The sequence below is a fragment of the Chionomys nivalis genome, chromosome 13, assembly GCF_950005125.1.
Source record: "Chionomys nivalis chromosome 13, mChiNiv1.1, whole genome shotgun sequence".
In the NCBI taxonomy this organism is placed as follows: domain Eukaryota; kingdom Metazoa; phylum Chordata; class Mammalia; order Rodentia; family Cricetidae; genus Chionomys; species Chionomys nivalis.
Window position 1 is genome coordinate 64,891,251 of NC_080098.1, and position 20,228 is coordinate 64,911,478.

At 35.7% G+C, this 20,228-nt stretch overlaps 2 protein-coding genes across 4 annotated transcripts in view; one reads left to right on the plus strand and one right to left on the minus strand.

Moving 5' to 3' along the window:
* Aspn (asporin) overlaps positions 1 to 3,621 on the plus strand; it is a 29,836-nt gene extending 26,215 nt beyond the window's left edge. For all 3 annotated transcript variants that reach the window (XM_057787183.1, XM_057787182.1, XM_057787184.1), the window contains one exon: positions 2,502 to 3,621. In XM_057787183.1, the coding sequence (XP_057643166.1) occupies positions 2,502 to 2,699 (198 nt within the window). In that variant the 3' untranslated portion in view covers positions 2,700 to 3,621. The remainder of the gene's footprint in view (positions 1 to 2,501) is intronic.
* The window catches only part of Cenpp (centromere protein P), a 196,844-nt gene that overhangs the window by 107,613 nt on the left and 69,003 nt on the right, over positions 1 to 20,228 (minus strand). The window lies entirely within an intron of this gene.

Sequence of the window (20,228 nt, forward strand, 5' to 3'; positions counted from 1 at the left end):
TGGGTGGCTGAAGCAGTAACTCAGAGCTCATTTTCTGATCTACAAGCAGGAGGCAGAGTACACTGGGAATGGTGGGAGTCTTTTGAATTCTCAAAGCCCTCTCAGTAACACACTTGCAACAAGTCAATACCTTTCACTCTACTCCGTGGCTGGCTAATCTTCCCAAACATTTGCACCAACTATTCAAACATATGAGCCTTTATGGACCATTCTCATCCAAACTACTACAGAGCTTCATAATGGGCAAGAGATATAGTTCAGTAGTAGACTGCTTACATAGAATGTGTGAAGCAATGGATTCAATTCTCTGCACCCTAACACTCTCTATGAAGCTCACATTTTGTCCTCTGTTGGCACAAGTCACCAAAAAAGAAGACAGTATTTTACACGTAATTCTAGAACTTTTAGTTTTCCTAATCTAATCTGTGGCCATCAGATAAAAAAAAAAAAATCCCTATTTCAACTGGGTAATGGTGGTGCATGCCTTTAATCCCAGCAGCTGGGTGGCAGAGGCAGGCGGATCTCTGTGAGTTAGAGGTCAGCCTCATCTACAGAGTAAATTCCACGACAGTCAGGACGATACTCTGTCTTGAAAAGCCAAAGCCAAAACCAAAAACCAAAAAAAAAAAAAAGAAAAAAAAATGGTTCCGAATTTCACTTCAATCCGTTTTCCCCAAGGCTTCCTTTCCTTACTGTGCAAAGACAGCCCCCCCCCCCCAAGTAGCAAAACAAAATAAGTAAGAACTGATTACTACTTGTATTAAATTTTTGTTGTTCCTTTTGAGGTAGGCTCGCATTATGTAGTCCAAATTGGTCTCACACTCACTATGTAGTATAATTTTTTAAATCCATAATCTTCCTGCTTCATTCAACCTCTTGAATGTCAAGATTACAGGTGTGTACCACCATGCCCAGACTTTTTCCTATTTTTAAACACATTTTGTTCACTGCATTCTGGAGACTCTAGCACTAAGAGAATGGACTATGTATAGCTGTGGATTTCTGCACCCACAAGCATAGTCCACTTTGCTCAAGCCATGCCCCATCCCCATCTCCTTATCTGCAATTCTGCACTGCAACCTGGATATCCTTCATCCATCTACTTTTTTTGATTGTTTGTTTGTTTTGTTTTTCGAGGCAGGGTTTCTCTGTAGCTTTGGAGCCTGTTTTGGAACTCACTCTGTAGACCAGGCTGGCCTCGAACTCACTGAAATCTGCCTGCCTTTGCCTCCCAAGGGCTGGGATTAACGGCGGCGCCACCACCGCCCAGTTCATCCATCTACTTTTTACATGCTGCTTTTGTTAGCATTTCACAGTGGACAAAATTTTAATATAGAAAAGAACACAAGTCACAAATGATAATAAATAATCTGCAAAGTAAACAAATCCACATCTACCTTGGTTACTCTCATTGAGCTACTGCTGTAAATAATACCTTGCTATGATACTGAGCAGTGGGAGAAATAAAGAGGAAACATAAAAACTATGTTTCACAAAACCCAAGACTGATATAGAACAGAAGAGAGTTGAAGACCATGCATAGATGTTTTAGACAATGTCTGCCCATGATTTTCATGACCAGGTTCAGATTAATCTTGGCAGATTCTATTAAGTAATAGGAATAAATATTCCAGTATTGGCAGCAACGGTTTTTAATATGGCATGGTAGAGACTACACATATGAAGTGGAAGAAGGAGAAGGAAAAAGCAAATTAGCTAAGATAACCAGACAATAAATATATTCTGGATGGTGACACAAGTTCTCTGTGACTAAGTTCTCCCCCAAACACTTGCATAATACCTAAACTTGACTTGGTATGACCAGTATTCAACATCTATAAATGAATATACTTTCATATCAATGTAAAGGACACAGAGGAGACCAGGCAGTAGTGGTGCAGGCCTTTAGTCCCAGCATTCTGGAGGCAGAGGCAGGCTGATCTCTGAATTTGAGGACAGTCTGGTGGACAGAATGAGTTCCAGAACAGCTAGGGCTGCACAGAAAAACGTTGTTCGAAAAGCAAAAACACAAACTTATTTATTTGTTAATAAAACACATTCCATTTATATTTACTAGGCACTTAAAATTCATTCTTTTCCAAAGAAAAACCAGTCCACAGTTCACAACCCCAGAGAACCTAGACAACAAAGAGTACCCTAAGAGAGACATACATGGATCTATATAGGAAGAAAAAAAAAATGCCGGGCGGTGGTGGCGCACGCCTTTAATCCCAGCACTCGGGAGGCAGAGGCAGGCGGATCTCTGGGAGTTCGAGGCCAGCCTGGTCTACAAGAGCTAGTTCCAGGACAGGCACCAAAGCTACAGAGAAACCCTGTCTCGAAAAACCAAAAAAAAAAAAAAAAAAGACAAGCTCTCCTGAGTAAACTGGGAGTGTAGGGATCATGGGAGGGGGTAAAATGGGAAGGAAGAGGAAGGGAGGGGAGTAGATAAAAATATATAGCTCAATAAATAAATAAAATTCTTTCCTTACCCACAACAGATAATCTTCCTTCATTATAATTCAATTACGAAAGTGGGGGTGAATGACTTCTGTCCAACAGTGCCAAAGATGAAGAAATCGTTGTACAGTGCAATAAGTCTATTCAACAACCCAGTGAAGTACTGGGAAATACAACCTGCAACATTCCGTTGTGTTCTCAGCAGAATGAGTGTTCAGCTTGGGAATGTTGGAAAATAATCATTAATGATGTCTATTGAATATAAGATTCAAAATGTATTCATTTGGAATACTTGAACTGTACTAATAATGGTAGTATGTTATAAATAAGCAAAACTCTATTCCATATGGTCAATGACAAAAAATTTCAGCAGAATTTTGCCCAACCATCAATATTCAGAATAAACCTCTATTGCAGTGTCACTTTGCACATGAGTGGTTCTGTATAACTCTTTTGCTTGAACATTCTTTTCCCAGCAACGAAAAGATGGATATTCCGTATTTAACCCTTCATTATCAAGTGTATTAAACAGAACTGTACTGTAAACAAAATGCTTGACTTAGTAACATTTGTGCCCTTTCTTTGCTATTAGAAAAACAAAGCCGGCAAAAATAGCAATATGAAGACTACATTATTTTTAGTATCATTTTAATAACTTGGATAGTACTGTAATATTTCTAATAATGTTGAAATATATATAGTTTGACAAAATCATATTGAAATTCTCAACTCATAATAAAAGCTCAAGTATTCACTATCAACTCAACAGTAATATTCATAAGAGTTAATTTTGGAGCCATAACACATGACTTTCTTTTTAAATTATTATCTGGTCATAAAACTGTAAAATGTAATGATTGCTTATATAAAATTTATAATGTGCATTTTTATAATCAGTTATGTAAGTTTTTAAGAACACAGCAGCAACTGTTAGGTTACATAGCGTCGTCACTTCAACTAAGAATATTTCGGGATATTCCTTTGGAAGAGTATGGATGCCAATCAACTTTGTACCAACTTGTCTCTTCTAACTCGTCTCTTCAAATATGCAAACTGGATAACTCTGAGAAATGCATCTAGGCTTACAAAAACTGAAAGCTCTGAACAAAACTCATGTGTTTATTTTACTGATATTCAATATGAATTAAGTAAAATTTGAAAATAAGGAAAACATTATTAAAATCTAGTTTTAAACAAAATATATGTGCTTTGGTTCAATTTATCTCCCCCAATCAAAACATACATACTTGTTTTTCTTTAGAGAACTAATCTGTTTTAATATCTTATGGGTGTTTTCCTTACATGTGTGAAAGCACCACTTGCATGCCTGGGGCCAGAAAAGGCAATGGATTCCATGAATTGGAGGTATAGACAGTTATAAGCTACTATGTGGGTGTTGAGAACCAAACTTAAGTCATTTGGAAGAGAAGCCATGCTCTCAACAACTGAGCCATCTCTCCAGTCCCTCCCATTTATTTTAAACTACCTCAAAATCTAGACTTCCAATCATTTTTTTGGTGGGAGGAAAAGAAGGACATAATAGATATAAAGGGTGAAAGTTGAACACCTAGGTGAAGAGCAAGTAAACATTTCAGACTTCAACTTCAGCACACACCACCATTCTTTGGAGTGGGGACTGCTATGCACGCTGCAGAATTCTAGCAACTCCCTTGTCTCTACCTCTACAAGTAATACTATCTGCCTCTTCTACCTACCACCACTGTGACAATCACCTGTTTTCCCAGGTATTACTGTGGAAATGCTGGAGATGACAGCAAAATTTCAGCTGGCTGAGAGCAGCTGCTTTATAGGATTTATACTTGATATCTAAGATGATACAACTTAGGAAACTTAGAATAAAACTGCTGCTTTGTAAAAATTGTAGAGGAACATGAAATCTAAATAACGAAGGTTCATCACTAGTGTAAGTGGCACAGAAAGAGGCGTGCAGGATTTTGAGTAGGAAATCCAGTCCTATTTATAGTCTGGAGCAGACCACCCACTCTGAGACTGCTTCCTCATCTGCAGACAATACAGACCAATGAAGTAAAAGTATAAATAAAATGCTTTGAAAATCATCAATGAAAAAAAAAAACAAAAAAAAAGAAAATCATAAATGTTCATAAAACATGAACATATATCATTGAACTATGGGCTGATGGGAAAACTAAACAATATAAATTCCTCAACAATAAAATATTATAAGGGCTACTACTCTAAAATTAAAAGCTTAAAGATTTTGCTTTTAGTTTTACTCATGTGTATGTGTGCCATGTATGTGGAGGTACCTGTGGAACCTATAAGAGCATGTCAGATCCCCTGGAGCTGGAGTTATATGTAGTTGCTATCTGCCCAAAATAGGTGCTAGAAATTGAACTATCGTCCTCTGAAAGAGCCCCAAGCACTCTGAATCACTGAGTTATCTTTCCAGCTCTTCAAAAATGAAAGACATTTAAAGTTCCAGCCGTTTCTATGAAATATTTTTCTGCAATATAATATAGTGATATTACAGCACTTAACAAGAACATATGTAAAAATCAAATATTTAACGATGTTGGAAAAAAGCAGCTTTTCAAATTAGTAATTAAAATGTGATTAACAACAAGATCAAACATATGCCAGCAGGTAAATCTATAGAGAGAGATGTGGAGCTTAAAGAGTTAACAATGTTTTTCTAGGGCCTGGTGAGGTAGCTCAGAGGTTAAGAGCACTGGCTGTTCTTCCAGAGGTCCTGAGTTCAATCACCAGCAACCACATGGTAGCTTACAACCATCTATAATGAGATATGGCCTGTAGGCATACGTGCATAAGAAACACTGTATACATAATAAAACTTAAAGGAATTATGAAAAAACAATGTTTTTTCTAAAAAGAAAAGACAGAAAAAAAACACGGAAATGATTCCTGAATTCTTGCAATTAAGTTGGTGCAGTTAATATTTGTGATTTTCATTTTAAAACTGTTAGAAATTTTAGGTTAAATTCATGAAAACAAATTATTAATAAATTCTTAAGCTGACAGAACTGCATTAAAGTTTTCTGCCATGAACACATCTTAATGGTAAGTTCAAATTTTGCCTGCTAGAAATTGATCAAAGATGAAAACAGGTGAGTTACTACATCTAACTTGGTATACAAAGGAATTCAAGTAAATAAGGAATCTCAATGATATTTTAGCTATATTTCATGCCAATTACTACAAAGAGGTTCACTAAATTAATAAAATATGATTCAAGAAAATCATTTATTGAGTAAAACAAAAACTTTTTTTTAAAAAAGCTTCAGTTTGTTTACTCTTGAGCTAACACATCATTTGTTATCATAATTCCTTCATTTTTTTCAGTGTGTGTATAATGTGCACACATGCATGTTTGTTTACATGCTTGCAGTTGCACAATATGTAAGAATGCAGATAGAAGCTGAGATAGTCTTCCTAAAATGGCTCTCCACATCATTCACCGGGGCAGGTCTTGCTAGTCATACCCAGCTGTTCCAGGGAACCATTTTCACCTTCTGAACAGTGGAACTACAGGGGGTTGCCAAGCACATGTGGCATTTACTTGGGTTCTCCAGTCCTCACACTAGCATGGCAAGAGCTTTACAGTCTGAGCCATTTCTCCAGTCCCCACACCCTTCGAAAGAACTCATGCCTTAATTTCTATTAACTTCCTATTCCCGTGGGCTCTTACAATAATTCAGCTGACCTAAAAATTCTTGTGAATCAATTTTCATGTTGTATAGATAACACTAAACAGTAACAGCTGACATTTGAAGAGTAGTTTCTACTAAGTGCTTTATTTTTATTCATTAAATTAGCTACAGAATAATTATATGAGTCAGGTGTGGAAACTGAGGAACAAACATTTAAATAACATGGAGAACTTGGAATTTGAATCTAGTGTCTTAATCTATACTTTAACTAGAGCAGTATACTATTTTTTTCTTGGTGTTTTTATACCTCTAGGAATTATCTGAATACTTGACTAACACAAACCATGTCTTTCTGGTTCCCTTTTTGTGGCTGTTTCCCCAGTACACTTCCTTTGGCCCCTTCTCTGTGTCCCATAACAATTTCATCTGTGTCTATTAATTTAGTCATTATTAAAACACAAATTCACACCTCAGATTCTGACTTTTCTCATAAATAACTACCTTTGAAAATAAAAATATTATATACCACATAATTATAAATTAGTATCATAAACAATTTCCTTCAAATTTATACTATCTCTCTTGAGTCTCATCTTCCCACGTGTTCATGGCTCTAAGGTTCAATAGACACGGACTAGTGACTCTCTTGCAGCTCCACAGCCAACCTGGAACTAAGTTCTTCCTTGTCTTCTCACATCTATGCTTTTTGTATCTATTATACCATAATTTGTGGTCTGAAATAGGCTGATTCATCTTGCTTATTCAACTCTTCAATAACCCAAACTGATCTATGTACAATTGGAATGATCATGTGAGTCCTTTTCACCAAAGTTTATAATAAAACGTATGAGCCGGGCGGTAGTGGCGCACGCCTTTAATCCCAGCACTTGGGAGGCAGAGGCAGGCGGATCTCTGTGAGTTTGAGACCAGTCTGGTCTACAAGAGCTAGTTCCAGGACAGGCTCCAAAACCACAGAGAAACCCTGTCTCGAAAAACAAAAAAAAAATAATAAATAAATAAATAAATAAAACGTATGCATTTCCCCAATGTCACTAAATTTTTGAATTTTACATATGTTCTTACTTATTACTTATTATGTATCACCTATGTGCACAGTTGAATAGGAATGGTCCCATAGGTTCATATATTTGAAAGTTTGGTCATTAGGGAGTGGCACTACTGGATAGGAGGTGTGGTTTTGTTGGAGGAAGTATGTTACTCGGGGTAGGCTTTAGGGTTTCAAATGCTCAACCAGACCCAGTGTCTAGCTCTCTTCCTGAGGCCTGCTGATCCAGTTCTAAAACTCTCAGCTATTTATCCAGCACCATGTTTGCCTAAATGCTGCCATGTTTCCCACTGTGATGGATTAAACCTCTGACTGGAAGCCAGCCCAAATTAAACGCTTTTATAAGAGGTGTTGTGATCCTGGCATATCTTCAAAGCAATAGAAGACTGGTTAAGACAATCTATATTTCAAACATTTATTTGTGAGTTTTCAATTTTATGTTCCAGATCAAGATTATTTGCTTTTGTTTTGTTTTTTTGAGACAGAGTTTCTCTGTAGCTTTGGAGCTTGTCCTGGACTAGCTCTTGTAGACCAGGCTGGCCTCGAACTCAGAGATCCGCCTGCCTCTGTGTCCAGAGTGCTGTGGTTGAAGGCGTGCGCCACCACCGCCCAGCTATTTGCTATTTTTTAAACACACTTTCTGGTTTCTGTGTTTTGGTTAACATTGTGCCTTTCATTAGTCAGAATCTCAGCCTACCTTCAAATGTCTACATGAAACATCCTTCTCAGCTCATCTTCCCAATTCTCTCATAAACAGAAGCGAATACTTGCCTCACCCCCAAAACTTCCCAGTATTTTGACTGTGCTTGTCTTCTGTGCTTGTACCATAGCTACTTATTTTCCAAAAAAAAAAAAAAAATCTTAGCTGCAAGGGCTGTGTTTTGGTCATCTCTCCCCTACTGCAAAAGGATAGCATCCTGTTGTGGCTCTGTACATTTCTGGATAAAACTGCTGAGAAAACATCTCAAAGCAGAACATGATTCTAGCCTGTGTATCATCTCTGGCTCTAGCAGTTCTCCTCACTCTGCAACTCTGCCAACAAAACACACTTCCTATATGCCTGGATACACTGCTATATCAGTTAGGGCAATGGCATTTTCTCCTAGTGTACTTTTGACTCAGTGTTATTGAAGGCACTTATTAATGTTCTATCACTAATTCTGGATAACTCAGAAATAGCATTCCTTGTCCTATCATCTGTGACCAAGCTATCCAAAGAAATCATCTCTGGAAGTAATAGATTTCTACTGGTGAAATATAAAATGGTCACTAAAAGCCCAGCTTTGAAATAAACTCGTACAGAGAGGAGGTTGTAGGAAGTCTGAAGAGGCAGAAACAAAAGGATAGTTAAGGTCAATGAGCAAAGGCCTAGGCCACTTGCTGCCTTTGTAGGCAGGAGCAACCCTGAAATAAAGATACTCTGCTTGAATGCCAGGGATGTTGTTTCCTTTTTATTAAGAATTAGTAACAGAAGTCAGGTAAATGAAACAATATAATGAAGTTCCATGTACTCATAGTTTCAACAATTCATAACTAATAATTTTATTCTCTAATTCCTATTATTTTACTAAATTTGAGAGAAAATTTATGTACAATATAATCTAATCATTTAAAGAATATAATTTAATGGTCCTCACAATATTTAAAGTTCTGCAACAACAACTATCAATCAATGTTGGAACATTTTTATCATCTTCAACATAACCATGTACCTACTTATATATATTACTTTCCTTATTCCCTGGTAAATCTACATTTTCTCTATGGGTTGCCTTAATCTAGACATTTAATATGAGCAGAATAATATGGTGACTGCTTCTTCTACTTAAGATTTTTTTTGATTTTATCTATGTTATAGTATGTCAGACATTCACTGTTCTCTATTGCCAAGCAATATTTAATTGAAAGTAAACACAACATTTATGCATTCATTGTCGCTGGGCAACTGTGCTGTTGTCAGTTTTTGACTATTATAAAAACACTGTTATGAAAGCTGTATACAAATTTCTGAGAGGACTCAGGTTTCTATATGTCCAGGAGCAGAAGTGCAGTGTCAGCTGCTATCAATGCTCCTTTTGAGAAGTCACTAGAATGTTTCCCAGGTGGACATGCAACTACTTTATGCTCTCATACTTTTTTTTTTATTTTTCTCATTTTACATATCAATCCCAGTTCCCTTCCCCTCTCCTGCTCCCACCACCTCTAATCCACCCCGCCTCCTCATCCATTCCTCAGAGAAGACTTCCCGTGAAGGGTCAACAAAATTTGGCACTTTGAGGCAGGACCAAGGCCCTCCCCGCTATATCTAGGTTGAGGAAGAGAACATTCCAAGCTATACATGCCTCTGTGACACAGAAACTATTTTTTTTCTGCAGGGGAAATACCCAGGAATCCACAAGGATGTCCCCCTGCTAAGACCCTAAGCAATAATGGAGAGGGTGCCTGAACTGGCCTTGCCCTGTAATCAGATTGATGACTATCTTAAATGTCATCATAGAAACGTCATTTAACAACTGATGCTCTCTTATTATTTACACACCAAGTTGGGTTACATGTAGTTCACTAAATAAAGCAAAGCTGCAACGTCAAACCTAAGTATGTACAAAGGCAGCTTCAGGCTAACACAAACCCCTTGGGATGGACCCATATTACTACATATAGCAATATTCAGTTCATTATTTATTTACTGCTGTACTGGGTACACCTAAGGCCTTGTATATCCTAGGCAAATTCTCTACCACTGAAATACATACCCATTTCCTTTTTAGTATTTTGTTTTGAGACAGTATTTCATCACTAAGTTGCCCAGGCTGACCTTGAACTCAATTTTTAGGTAAGCTTGGTTTATAATAATATTTATTATCCACTTGGGATCTGTGTTCTTCTCTGTGTTAAAATTTTGTCTGCTAAGAAATGTTAACAAGGGGCTGGAAAGATGGCTTCAGAGGTTAAGAGTACTGGCTGCTCTTCCAGAGGACCCAGGTTCAATTTCTAGTACCCACAAGATAACTCACAACTATCTGTAAATCCAGTTTCAGAGTAGCCAGCACCTCACATAGACTTGTATGAGGGCAAAACACCCACCAATGCACATAAAATAAAAATAATAAAACAGAAATGCTACCAAGAGTAGCAAGTAAGAAGTAGATAGGAAAAAACCATGATGTTCAAGTTGCAGTACAGTTGCAGATGTGCAATTTAAGATGGGTATGGGACATAACCTGGGACAGGGACCAAGCTGTACACATAGCTTCATGAATGCTCAAGATCCACACCAGCAGAGTCATTGAACTTGAACTTAGTCCCCTGAGTAGCTGGAATTACAGCACAGTTGTCAGCAAGATATACTTAATTTCTTTTTATTATTAAATAGTATTCCACTGTATATATCTTAGTGTACTTATCTGTTAGAATGTTAAGGGCATTTGAGTTTTTCTGATGCTGAAATGCTGGGAAGAGAACCCACAGACATGAATGTAAAGCAAAGAAAGTACCACAGAGATATATTCCCAGCCTTGTTTATCATTATAATGAAGCAACTGCTACACTCATGTTTATGTAAGACTTTTGGGGGAAAATGTAATTATTTCTATACCATATGTACCTGAGAGCAGAAGAGCTGACTTATAGGATATTTAGTACCAAAAGTTTTCTACAATTGCAACAATTTATATTCTTACCAATAATGTCCAAAGAATTCTTTCCTTCCACAACCTTGTCCATAATTGGTAGTTCTTTTAATTGTAGCCATTCTACCAGATAATTAGTATAATTTTCTTGTGGTTTTAATTTGCATTTCTCTAATTAAACATTTTTTTTCATATGCGGACTGGTCAAGAGGATAATTTATTTTTTTCAGATTCCTAGTCTTTGGCATACTTTAAATAGTGCTGTTAATCTTGCCTTGAAAATGACTTACAAGAGCGATAAAAAACTGATATGGATCTGGTAAGCACTGTGAATGTGCTGCCCCATTCTGTGGCTTTTATTTATTTAATTTAAAAAATATTGTTTATTTATTAACTTATTTTTATTTTATGAATATGGGTTTTTTTGGTGTGAAAGCATGTATATGAAGCACATGTGTGCCTTATACATGAGGAGCCCTGAAGAAGGCAAAAGATCACAGTAGTTACAGACAGTTATTAGCTGCCATCTAGGTCTGGGAATTGAATCCAGGAGCACTCCAGACCATTGGCTTTTTTTAAAAAAAACAAAAAACAAAAAACATAAGAATAGTATTTTTAAAACATCACTAATATATGTTCATGACAAAAAATGAGTTTTCTTATGAAAATTTCACACATGTTCATCATGTAATGAACAGTATTTTATCAACCAAGTTCTTAACTATAATGGTATTCATTGATTGAAAATGAAAACACAACATACCCAAACTTATGGGATGTAATGAAGGCAGTTATAGGAGGCAAGTTCACATAGTGATAATTTAATAAAACATCTGCAAGTTCTAGAAAACAAAAAAAAAACTAGCCAAAAAAGTAAATGAGATGAAATTATCAAACTTAGGCTACAGTCAATGAAACAGACAACAAAAACAAAATACAAAGAATGAGAAATGAAGAACTGATTTAATAAGAAGGACAAATTCTTAGCCAAATTAGCCAAAAGACGGGTAGGGAAGATCTAAATTAATAAAATTAGAGATGAAAAAGAAGAAAGCCTTACAGTATATATAAAAGAAATTCAGAAAATTCTAAGTATATATGATGTTAAATATCTCCATCAAAATTCCAACACGATTTTTCAAAGAAATTGAAAGAACATTTCTCAGTGTCATACGGAAACATAAAAAACAGAATAGCTAAAATAAATATCCTGAATAATAAAAAAACTGCTGGAGGTATCACCACTGGTCTTAGCCACTATTCTGTTGCTGTGACGAGACACTATGACTAAGGCAACTCTTTTTTTTTTTTTAAATATTTATTTATTTATTATGTATACAATATTCTGTCTGTGTGTCTGCAGGCCAGAAGAGGGCACCAGACCTCATTACAGATGGTTGTGAGCCACCATGTGGTTGCCGGGAATTGAACTCAGGACCTTTGGAAGAACAGGCAATGCTCTTAACCACTGAGCCATCTCTCCAGCCCCCGACTAAGGCAACTCTTAAGAAAGAAACATTTAATTGGGGGCTTGCTTACAGTTTCAGAGATTTAGTCCATTATCATTTTGGCGGAGAATATAGAGGCACACAGGCAAACATGGTGCTGGAGAAATAGCTAAGAGTTCTACAACTAATCCACAGGCAGCAGGAAGAAAGCCATTGGGCCTGATTTGAGCTTTTGAAACCTCAAAGCCCACACCCAGTAAGACACTTCTTCCACCAAAGCCATACCCATTACAAGGCCATATCTCCTAATCCTTCTCAAGTAGTGCCACTCTTGATGACTAAGCATTCATATATGAGTCTACAGGGGGCATTCTTATTCAAACCATCACACCATCCCTGATCTCAAATTGTACTACCAAGCTATAGTAACAAAAACATGGTATTGGCATAAAAACAGACATATTTTCAATAGAACAAAACTGAAGACACAGACAGAAATTCATACACTTATGGACACCTGATATTTGATAAGACAGAAATAAATACTGAAAAAGACAACATCTTCAACAAATGATACTGTTCAAGTAGGATGGTTGCATGTAGAAGAACGCAAATATTCATATTAATCTCCCTGCAAAAAACTCAACTCTAAATGGATAAAGAATCTCAAATATAAGACCAGATTCTTTGAATCTAACAAAGGAGAAAGTGGGATAAAGTCTTAAACTCAACAGCACAGGAGAACACTTTCTGAACAGATATTGTTAACACACACACTAAGAATAACAATAAACAAGATCTCATGAAACGGAAAAAATCTTCTGAATGGTAAAGGATATCATCATCTGGACAAAGGAGCAGACTACAGAATGGAAAAAGATCTTTACCAACTACATATCTAATAGAGGGTTAATATCTAAAATACATTTTTTAAAAAGCCTCAAAAAACTGGACATCAAGAAAACAAATGACCCGACTGAAAAATGGTTCCTATATATGTTTCCTATATAAGAAATACAATGACATCTTGCCTTGCTTGTGAGTCAGAAATTTAGATAAAGGGTACAACTCAATGTCTGTTTGTCCTTTGCACAAATCAGAGATCGGAGTCTAGTGTTTATAGTGTTAAATGTGAATTTGACTACATAAAAATTCAACAGTAACAGAACTGACAGTTTGCCTTTCTCTACCTTACTCATTTTTATCCTTCCCTTTGGTTTATTCTCTGCTCACCACACTCAATAGACTTTCATTTTCTATTTTCTTCTTCTACGACAATAAGATTTTCACTACTGAGTGAAAATTCAGTTTCAAATTACTTTTCACAAAGTAGGTGCTCAATTTTTTTTTAAAAAAGAGCTGAACAATGAACAAATAAATGAAACTTATTTTGTCTATTGTATTAAGTTGAATCAGGAGGGCTTTTCCTAGCCAGCACTAATATGTTGTTCAGCTTTGAGATGCTGTGTCTGCTTCAATAAAATAATAAGCCGAGCATATAATTTAGATTTTTTAAACAATTAATCTGACTTCACCCCACAATGGTTATAATTAAGCCACCTAACCAAATCAATGATCATAAACTATTACCTATCCTAACCATTACTTTTTTTGTTTGTAACAGCTCTGGCTGTTCTGGAACTAGCTTTGTAGACCAGGTTAACCTTCAACTCACAGAAATCTTCCTGTCCCTGCCTCCCAAATGGTGGTATTAAAGGCATGTGCCACCAGGCCCAACTTCTATACTTTTGTTTTGTTTGGTATTAATATACTCTAGCTACTTACTGGCAAATAGTCTTCCACATAATCCAGAAACAGGAACAACATAATCACTATTTTAAGACCAATCACATAGTTAATAAAAGAGTTATATTTAAAAATTAAATGGTTGGTTTTAAATTAATCAGTTAAAAGAACTATGAAGGGGGCTCAAACAACGTTTGAGAAAAACACACAAATTTGTTCTTTTCCTGAGTGCAAAAGCCCAAGGTTTAAGAAAAAAAGACAATAATAGGAAACATATGGAAAAGATTGGTAACAAAATGGAATCTTGGTACAAGCGTGGTCTGCCACATTTCACATACCAATGTCTCAAATAATAGACTAGATGTTTACAATATTGCCAAAGCATCCTTGAAATACTGTATACTTTTCTCAAATCTGAAATATAAAAATAAATCCTGGAAGTTTCTTATAAAGTCTAATAAAAAACACTATTTTGAAGAACTAAAAGAACTTCTCAAGCATGAAAGAAACTCCTTCCAAAAAACTTAACATTTAACGCCAGGAGACACAGCTAACTCTGTTTAACTATGAAAACATTAGCACAAAAATTTCTCCTGCAGCAAGCAAGCTTGCTGGCTGGAACTCTTAAGGAGGGTCCCTCAGCAACAGGAAAGTTTCTAAATCTACAAGATGAAGTAGAAGTTATCGGACAGCAGAAGCTTTTCATTCTATCCCACTGAAAGACAAATGCATTATAAAATTATTCTGTATACTGAGGGAAAATGCAAATTAGAGATATGGCTTCATAGTATAACACATTAACTTTCATAGTCAAGGGAATTCATTTCTCTTTTAAAATTTATTAGTAGCATATTTAAATGGAAAAGTTGTGCCTTTAATCTATGAAACCAATGCAATCTACTGCATTTTCAAAGTAAACTAGATGTGAAATGCTTTTTTCAGTTCTGATTCCTAGCTTCAAAAAGGGAAGCACTGATTTGAATGCAAGCCTCTGTCCACCCAGGGACCGGATACAATTCTGAATTCCACCTTAAATTGCTGAGACACTGGGCTCCAGGTCAGAGTGGACTTTAATCTGAGAAATTCTTTGGCATTAAAATGAAAATAAAAACAGTAATCAGTACATGCTGTTTCATTTAGTCTTGTTTGCCTTTCATATTAGAGGAAATTCTTGCCACACCTCAAACCAAAATTAAGGAGTAAAGAAAGAAGTTAGCCACATAAATCTGACCAAGAGTACAAACATCTTAATTTGAATCCACAAAGTTTTGTATAATGAAAAAAAGTACACAATTTAAATTCAACTCAAGTGTTTCCCAAGCAGATTGTATTTGCTTAAATAGATACAGTAATTCAAAGGACAGCCCTGTCTGGACTCAGAGTTACTGTGGATTTTTTAAGAAACTCCGTTAAAGAATTTAGGTATTTCTGATTCAGTTAAAGGATTTGCCAATTCATCAATCCCTGAAACTAAAGCAATTTCAACAGGTATGATGATAAAATAATTTTCAACTCTTAAAGAATGTATTCCTACTGTTATAAAAGTATATTGTATTTGTTTAATAGTAAATAGCAACTATCATAAAAGCACAATTTGGGGAAGCAAAATATGGTAAAAAATTACATTAAATTTTTGATTAGACAAAATGTTCAAGCAAAAAGATCAGTAAGGTGAGTTTACATTTCTCATTTAAAATTACTCAAAAACAGTATTTGTTTAGATTCTTTTTTTTTTTTAAATAAATTTAGGTCAAATGGAAAGATACTTGGGTTAAAGGAATGAATCTCTCTTTAGTTTCTTGGGTCTGGTTTTCTGTACTTAGCTTTTTTTAAAAAAAATAATTTGTTTAACTTTATTTTATGTGCACTTGGTGTGAAGGTGTCAGATTCCCTGGAACTGGAGTCACAGACAGTTGTAAAGTGCTATGTGGATACTGGGAACTGAACCTGGGTCCTCTGGAAGAGCAGCCAGTGCTCTTAAGCCCTGAGCCACCTCTTCAGCCCCTGTTCTTAGTTTTAAATGACAAAAAGCCTGCTAATGCTTTGAGCCATAAATCCAGGTTGTGAGGGTGAGCACAGTTGTAGGGAAGGTATGCATTGTTCAAAATTTCTCTGCTGGGCAAAATACTGATCTAGAATGTTTTTGTTTTCATTTGTATCATTCTCAAAGAAAAGATATGAACATTTTATCCTATTATTAATGAATACTTAAATTTAAGTTAAGATTTAAGTGTATTATGGCTAAAAATAACAGAGACATACTTTTTTAATACCAAAAGATTTTACAGAATTAAACAAAGTTGTCTTAGACAAAAAAACACATGTACAAATAATTTTTATTTACTGGTTTCTATGGCATATCAATAAAACAATTACATCTTTAAAATAGTAAAATGTTATGATGCTTTTACCTGTAAGTTTCCAGAACTAAGTAAATTATACCTCAATTCTGTTAATTTAGATTAGGACCGACATTGGTTAAAAAACATGAGTGCTTTTCTTCAAGTAAGAGAAATGTTAGGATAAAGATACTTATTGTCTTATTTGGAAAATTCACATTATTGGATAATTTCTTAAAATTTACATTATTTCTTTTCTTTAAATTTTCTTCTTCACTGGCGGTTTTTCTAATAAGACAAAGTAATATAAGTGAGAAATATCACATATTGTTATAGAGAAATAAGTACAAAGAATAATAGCCACTTTCTCTAATTCTTTTTCATCTAAACAAACCACCAAGGTGAAATACTTAGAGAAATCAACATTAACAAAGAGAAGCGTTACTACCAAGATATATTCTTAATCAAACATACTAAGCAGAGCATTCCACTGATCTTTGACTACTTACAACCAGTGCACTGTACTTAGGCTTTGTTAAAAATTAGAGATTGAGAAATGAGAAAACAGTGAGTTACTGTGAAGTTCTCTGAGTTATCCTATAGGACATAACACATAAATTGTAGAATATGGAAACCAAAGTTACAAACTAAGCTTAGCAAATAAATGGCTAACAAGAGACTCTCTGAGTGAAATGAAGTAAAACCATCTCAGGGAAAAGTATCACAGGGGACAAGAGAAAGACTAGTAAATGACAGGATTTCAGACTAAAAGTCACCGTACAGGGAAGCCTTTTGAAGCGTGTACAAAGAGACAACAAGAGCAATCTTTTTATCTTTAGAGCCCCTTCCTTGTCTGTTATAAGGCTTTTATCCTGACAGGCTGCCATGAGGTATCAGATCAGATTATTGCAAGGTTATTCTTTGCTTTCAATTACTCACAACTGTTGAGCAGCAGATTCTAATCCTAAAATGTTGCTAAATTCTAATTCTGAAAGGTTGTTAGCTGATGGCTGCTAATGGTCTTAAGCAAGGATAAAGTTCAGATGAAGTGGATGCTTATAAGCAAGCGTAAGAGAACTTTAGCTGTCTGCGTTCTGGTCCAGTGCCACAGACCAGCTCTGCTTCTCGGCTTTCACTGCATATTTTGGGGAAAGAGCCTCTTAGAATATATCTCTAGCTGCTGTATTGGGAATGAAATAGAATAGCACAAATGCTTTAAAAAGATACTATGCTACAATATAGCAAGTAAAATAAAATCTTAAATATTTGAAGTAAAATGTCACCAACAGGAGAGTGAAATGTGTAAGATTTTTTCTAAACCCTTTTTTCCTAAAGGGCCAAAGTCTGGTTCAAATGATGCCTGAAAAAGACCTCTCTATTTCTCCCAGGAGGGTCAATGCCTGATCCTGCAGCACTGATTATCCCCATTTGGTTATGGTTCATTTTGTAGTGTTGGTCTCCTCTTTTAAATTGTTAGCGTTATAGAGGGGCCCATGTCTTCATTCTCTATTTCTGTGTTCCCTAACAAGCACATTGTCTCACAGCTAGAAAGAACCTTTTTAAAAAATGTGACCTTGAGTAATCCAGTTAAACTAAGTACTAATATTTATAAAGGGTGATACTAAGCACACACATACAGTATCTGAGTAACCACAGCAGGGAAATAAATGATTACCCCAAAGCAAACTCTCAGGGAGGTTTCAGCCTAAAGCAGAGTTGGCTTGCTCTGAACATGCCCATTGGGATAAAATCATAACTCATTTACTCCATCTCTTCTCAAGTCTCCACTAAGAACATTGCAGTATGAAGATCAAAGTGCAAATACACACTTAATTAAATTAAGAATTCATTACCAGAGTTCAAATTCCTTAGGAATTTAGACTCTCAGATTCTGGCTCGTTGAACAGTCACCATTTCTAGGCATGTCACACTTCTAGCTTCTTCTACGCTGTTACTCACCTATTTACTTGGAAGAAGACTTTCTTCCTTTGTTCTTATAGAATTCTACAAGTTCTTCAAAACACAGTAATATACTATGTCCTTCATGAATTACATGATAAAGAACAATTGATGCAATATACTTAGAGTTACTTGAGTTTAAGAAAATCACATATTACTAAAGAGATCAAAGTATTTCAATTTGGCACTTTCTTATAAATAAAAATAATGTGCAAGTACAATTTATTATTTAAACCTTCCTTTTTTTTAAAAAAAGCAAGGTTATAATCCAAAAAGAGTGATGGGAAATGTTTTACAGCCTTGAAAAAAGAAAACAAAAAAAAATAAAAAACAAACTACAACAACAACAACAAACTAGTAGTCTTGACAAGCAGGAAAGGAGATGCACTAAGGAACTGCAGCCATGCCATACTTGAGGTTGTAGCCAAGACTGAGAATGAGCCCAGTCAGCCTGGTTTTGTTTTTCCTTCTTCATATTCAGCTATGTGAGTCAGAATGAGAGTAGGGAGGAAACTGCCAGATGTAAAGAACTCAGAAAATTCGGGGACCATGCAAAGGAGAAATGAGAACAATGAACTGTAGTATCCCAGTAGAGGAATTTAGACTGCAGGAAGTATGGCTGGAGGCAGTAAAATCAGTAGCATCAACATACATTAGACTTCTCTGAAACTCAGAAACTATGTGTAGTTAGAGGTACTACCTAAGATATGGTCAGAGTATTCAGTATGTTCAAAATTGAGAATATGACTTCTGATAATTTAGCAGGCTCAGGACATGAGTTTACAGGAAGAACTGAGACCAATGATGGGAGAAAAAGGAGCAAATGGAGCTCCGTCAGAGAAATGACTGCTGTAACTATTTTCTCAGTTACACCAATGCTGAAAAACAGGAGATATCATTTTAGAGGAATAACTGTAAACAATTTCATTAACACACAGTAATGTTAGGGCATTTACCTGTTCATTCATTCATAAAACTCCTGGAGGAAAAAAAAGGTCTCAGGGGAAAAAGATACATTTTTTTTCCTTTAACATTTTTTCTAAATAATGTTCATTTCAACTGTAGTTTTTTTGTTTTTTCGTAGGACAGTAGTTTTCAATTTGACAAGAACTTTTATATGAATATCTCCTGTGAGCCTAAGTCAGGGGACTTAGGCAGGAAAGACTGCTTGAACTTTACAAATTGGAGACTAGCCTAGTAACATTGTGAGATCCTGTCTCAAAAAAAAAAAAAAAAAAAAAAAAGGAAAGAAAAAGTGAGATTTTATCTTTTAGCTGACGTAAGTAGCAAGACTAAGACAACATAAAGATAAGCAGGCAATCCATGGGGCTGGGAAGATAGACCGTCAGCAAAATTCTTACTTATCATGCCAGCGGGAAGATCTGAGTCTCAGTCCCATGTTAAAATAAATAAATAAATAAACAAGTGTGGTGACACTTGTAATCCTAGCACCTGGGAGGAGAGATGGGAAGTCCCTGTGAATCACTGGCCAGTCAGCCAACACAGTAAGAGACGCCTGTCTTAAAAAATTAAAAGGTAGATGATGCCAGATGAAGGCACCTTAAGTTGTCTTTCTTGATTTCACATGCATGTATACACACCCACAGTAATGTTTAATTTAAGTATAATTACAAATTTTACTTTATTCTTTTGAAGAAGTGTCTTACTGTATTATTAGATTGGCCTCCAACTCCTGAGCTCAAATGATCTACCCCTGATCAGGTGAAATTATATGCACGTGCACATGCTCAGCAACTGCAATTCTTATTATTAATAAAGCAAGAGGCAGAAATGTTAAATGACAGAATTAATGATTGAATTAAGTTTTCACCTCCTTGTTTAAAACATACTCCATCCTTATTCAAGTTTCAACCAAAAAAACTGTTAGTTATCTGTAAAGGTGTCACCTTACAATCCAACTCAATACAACA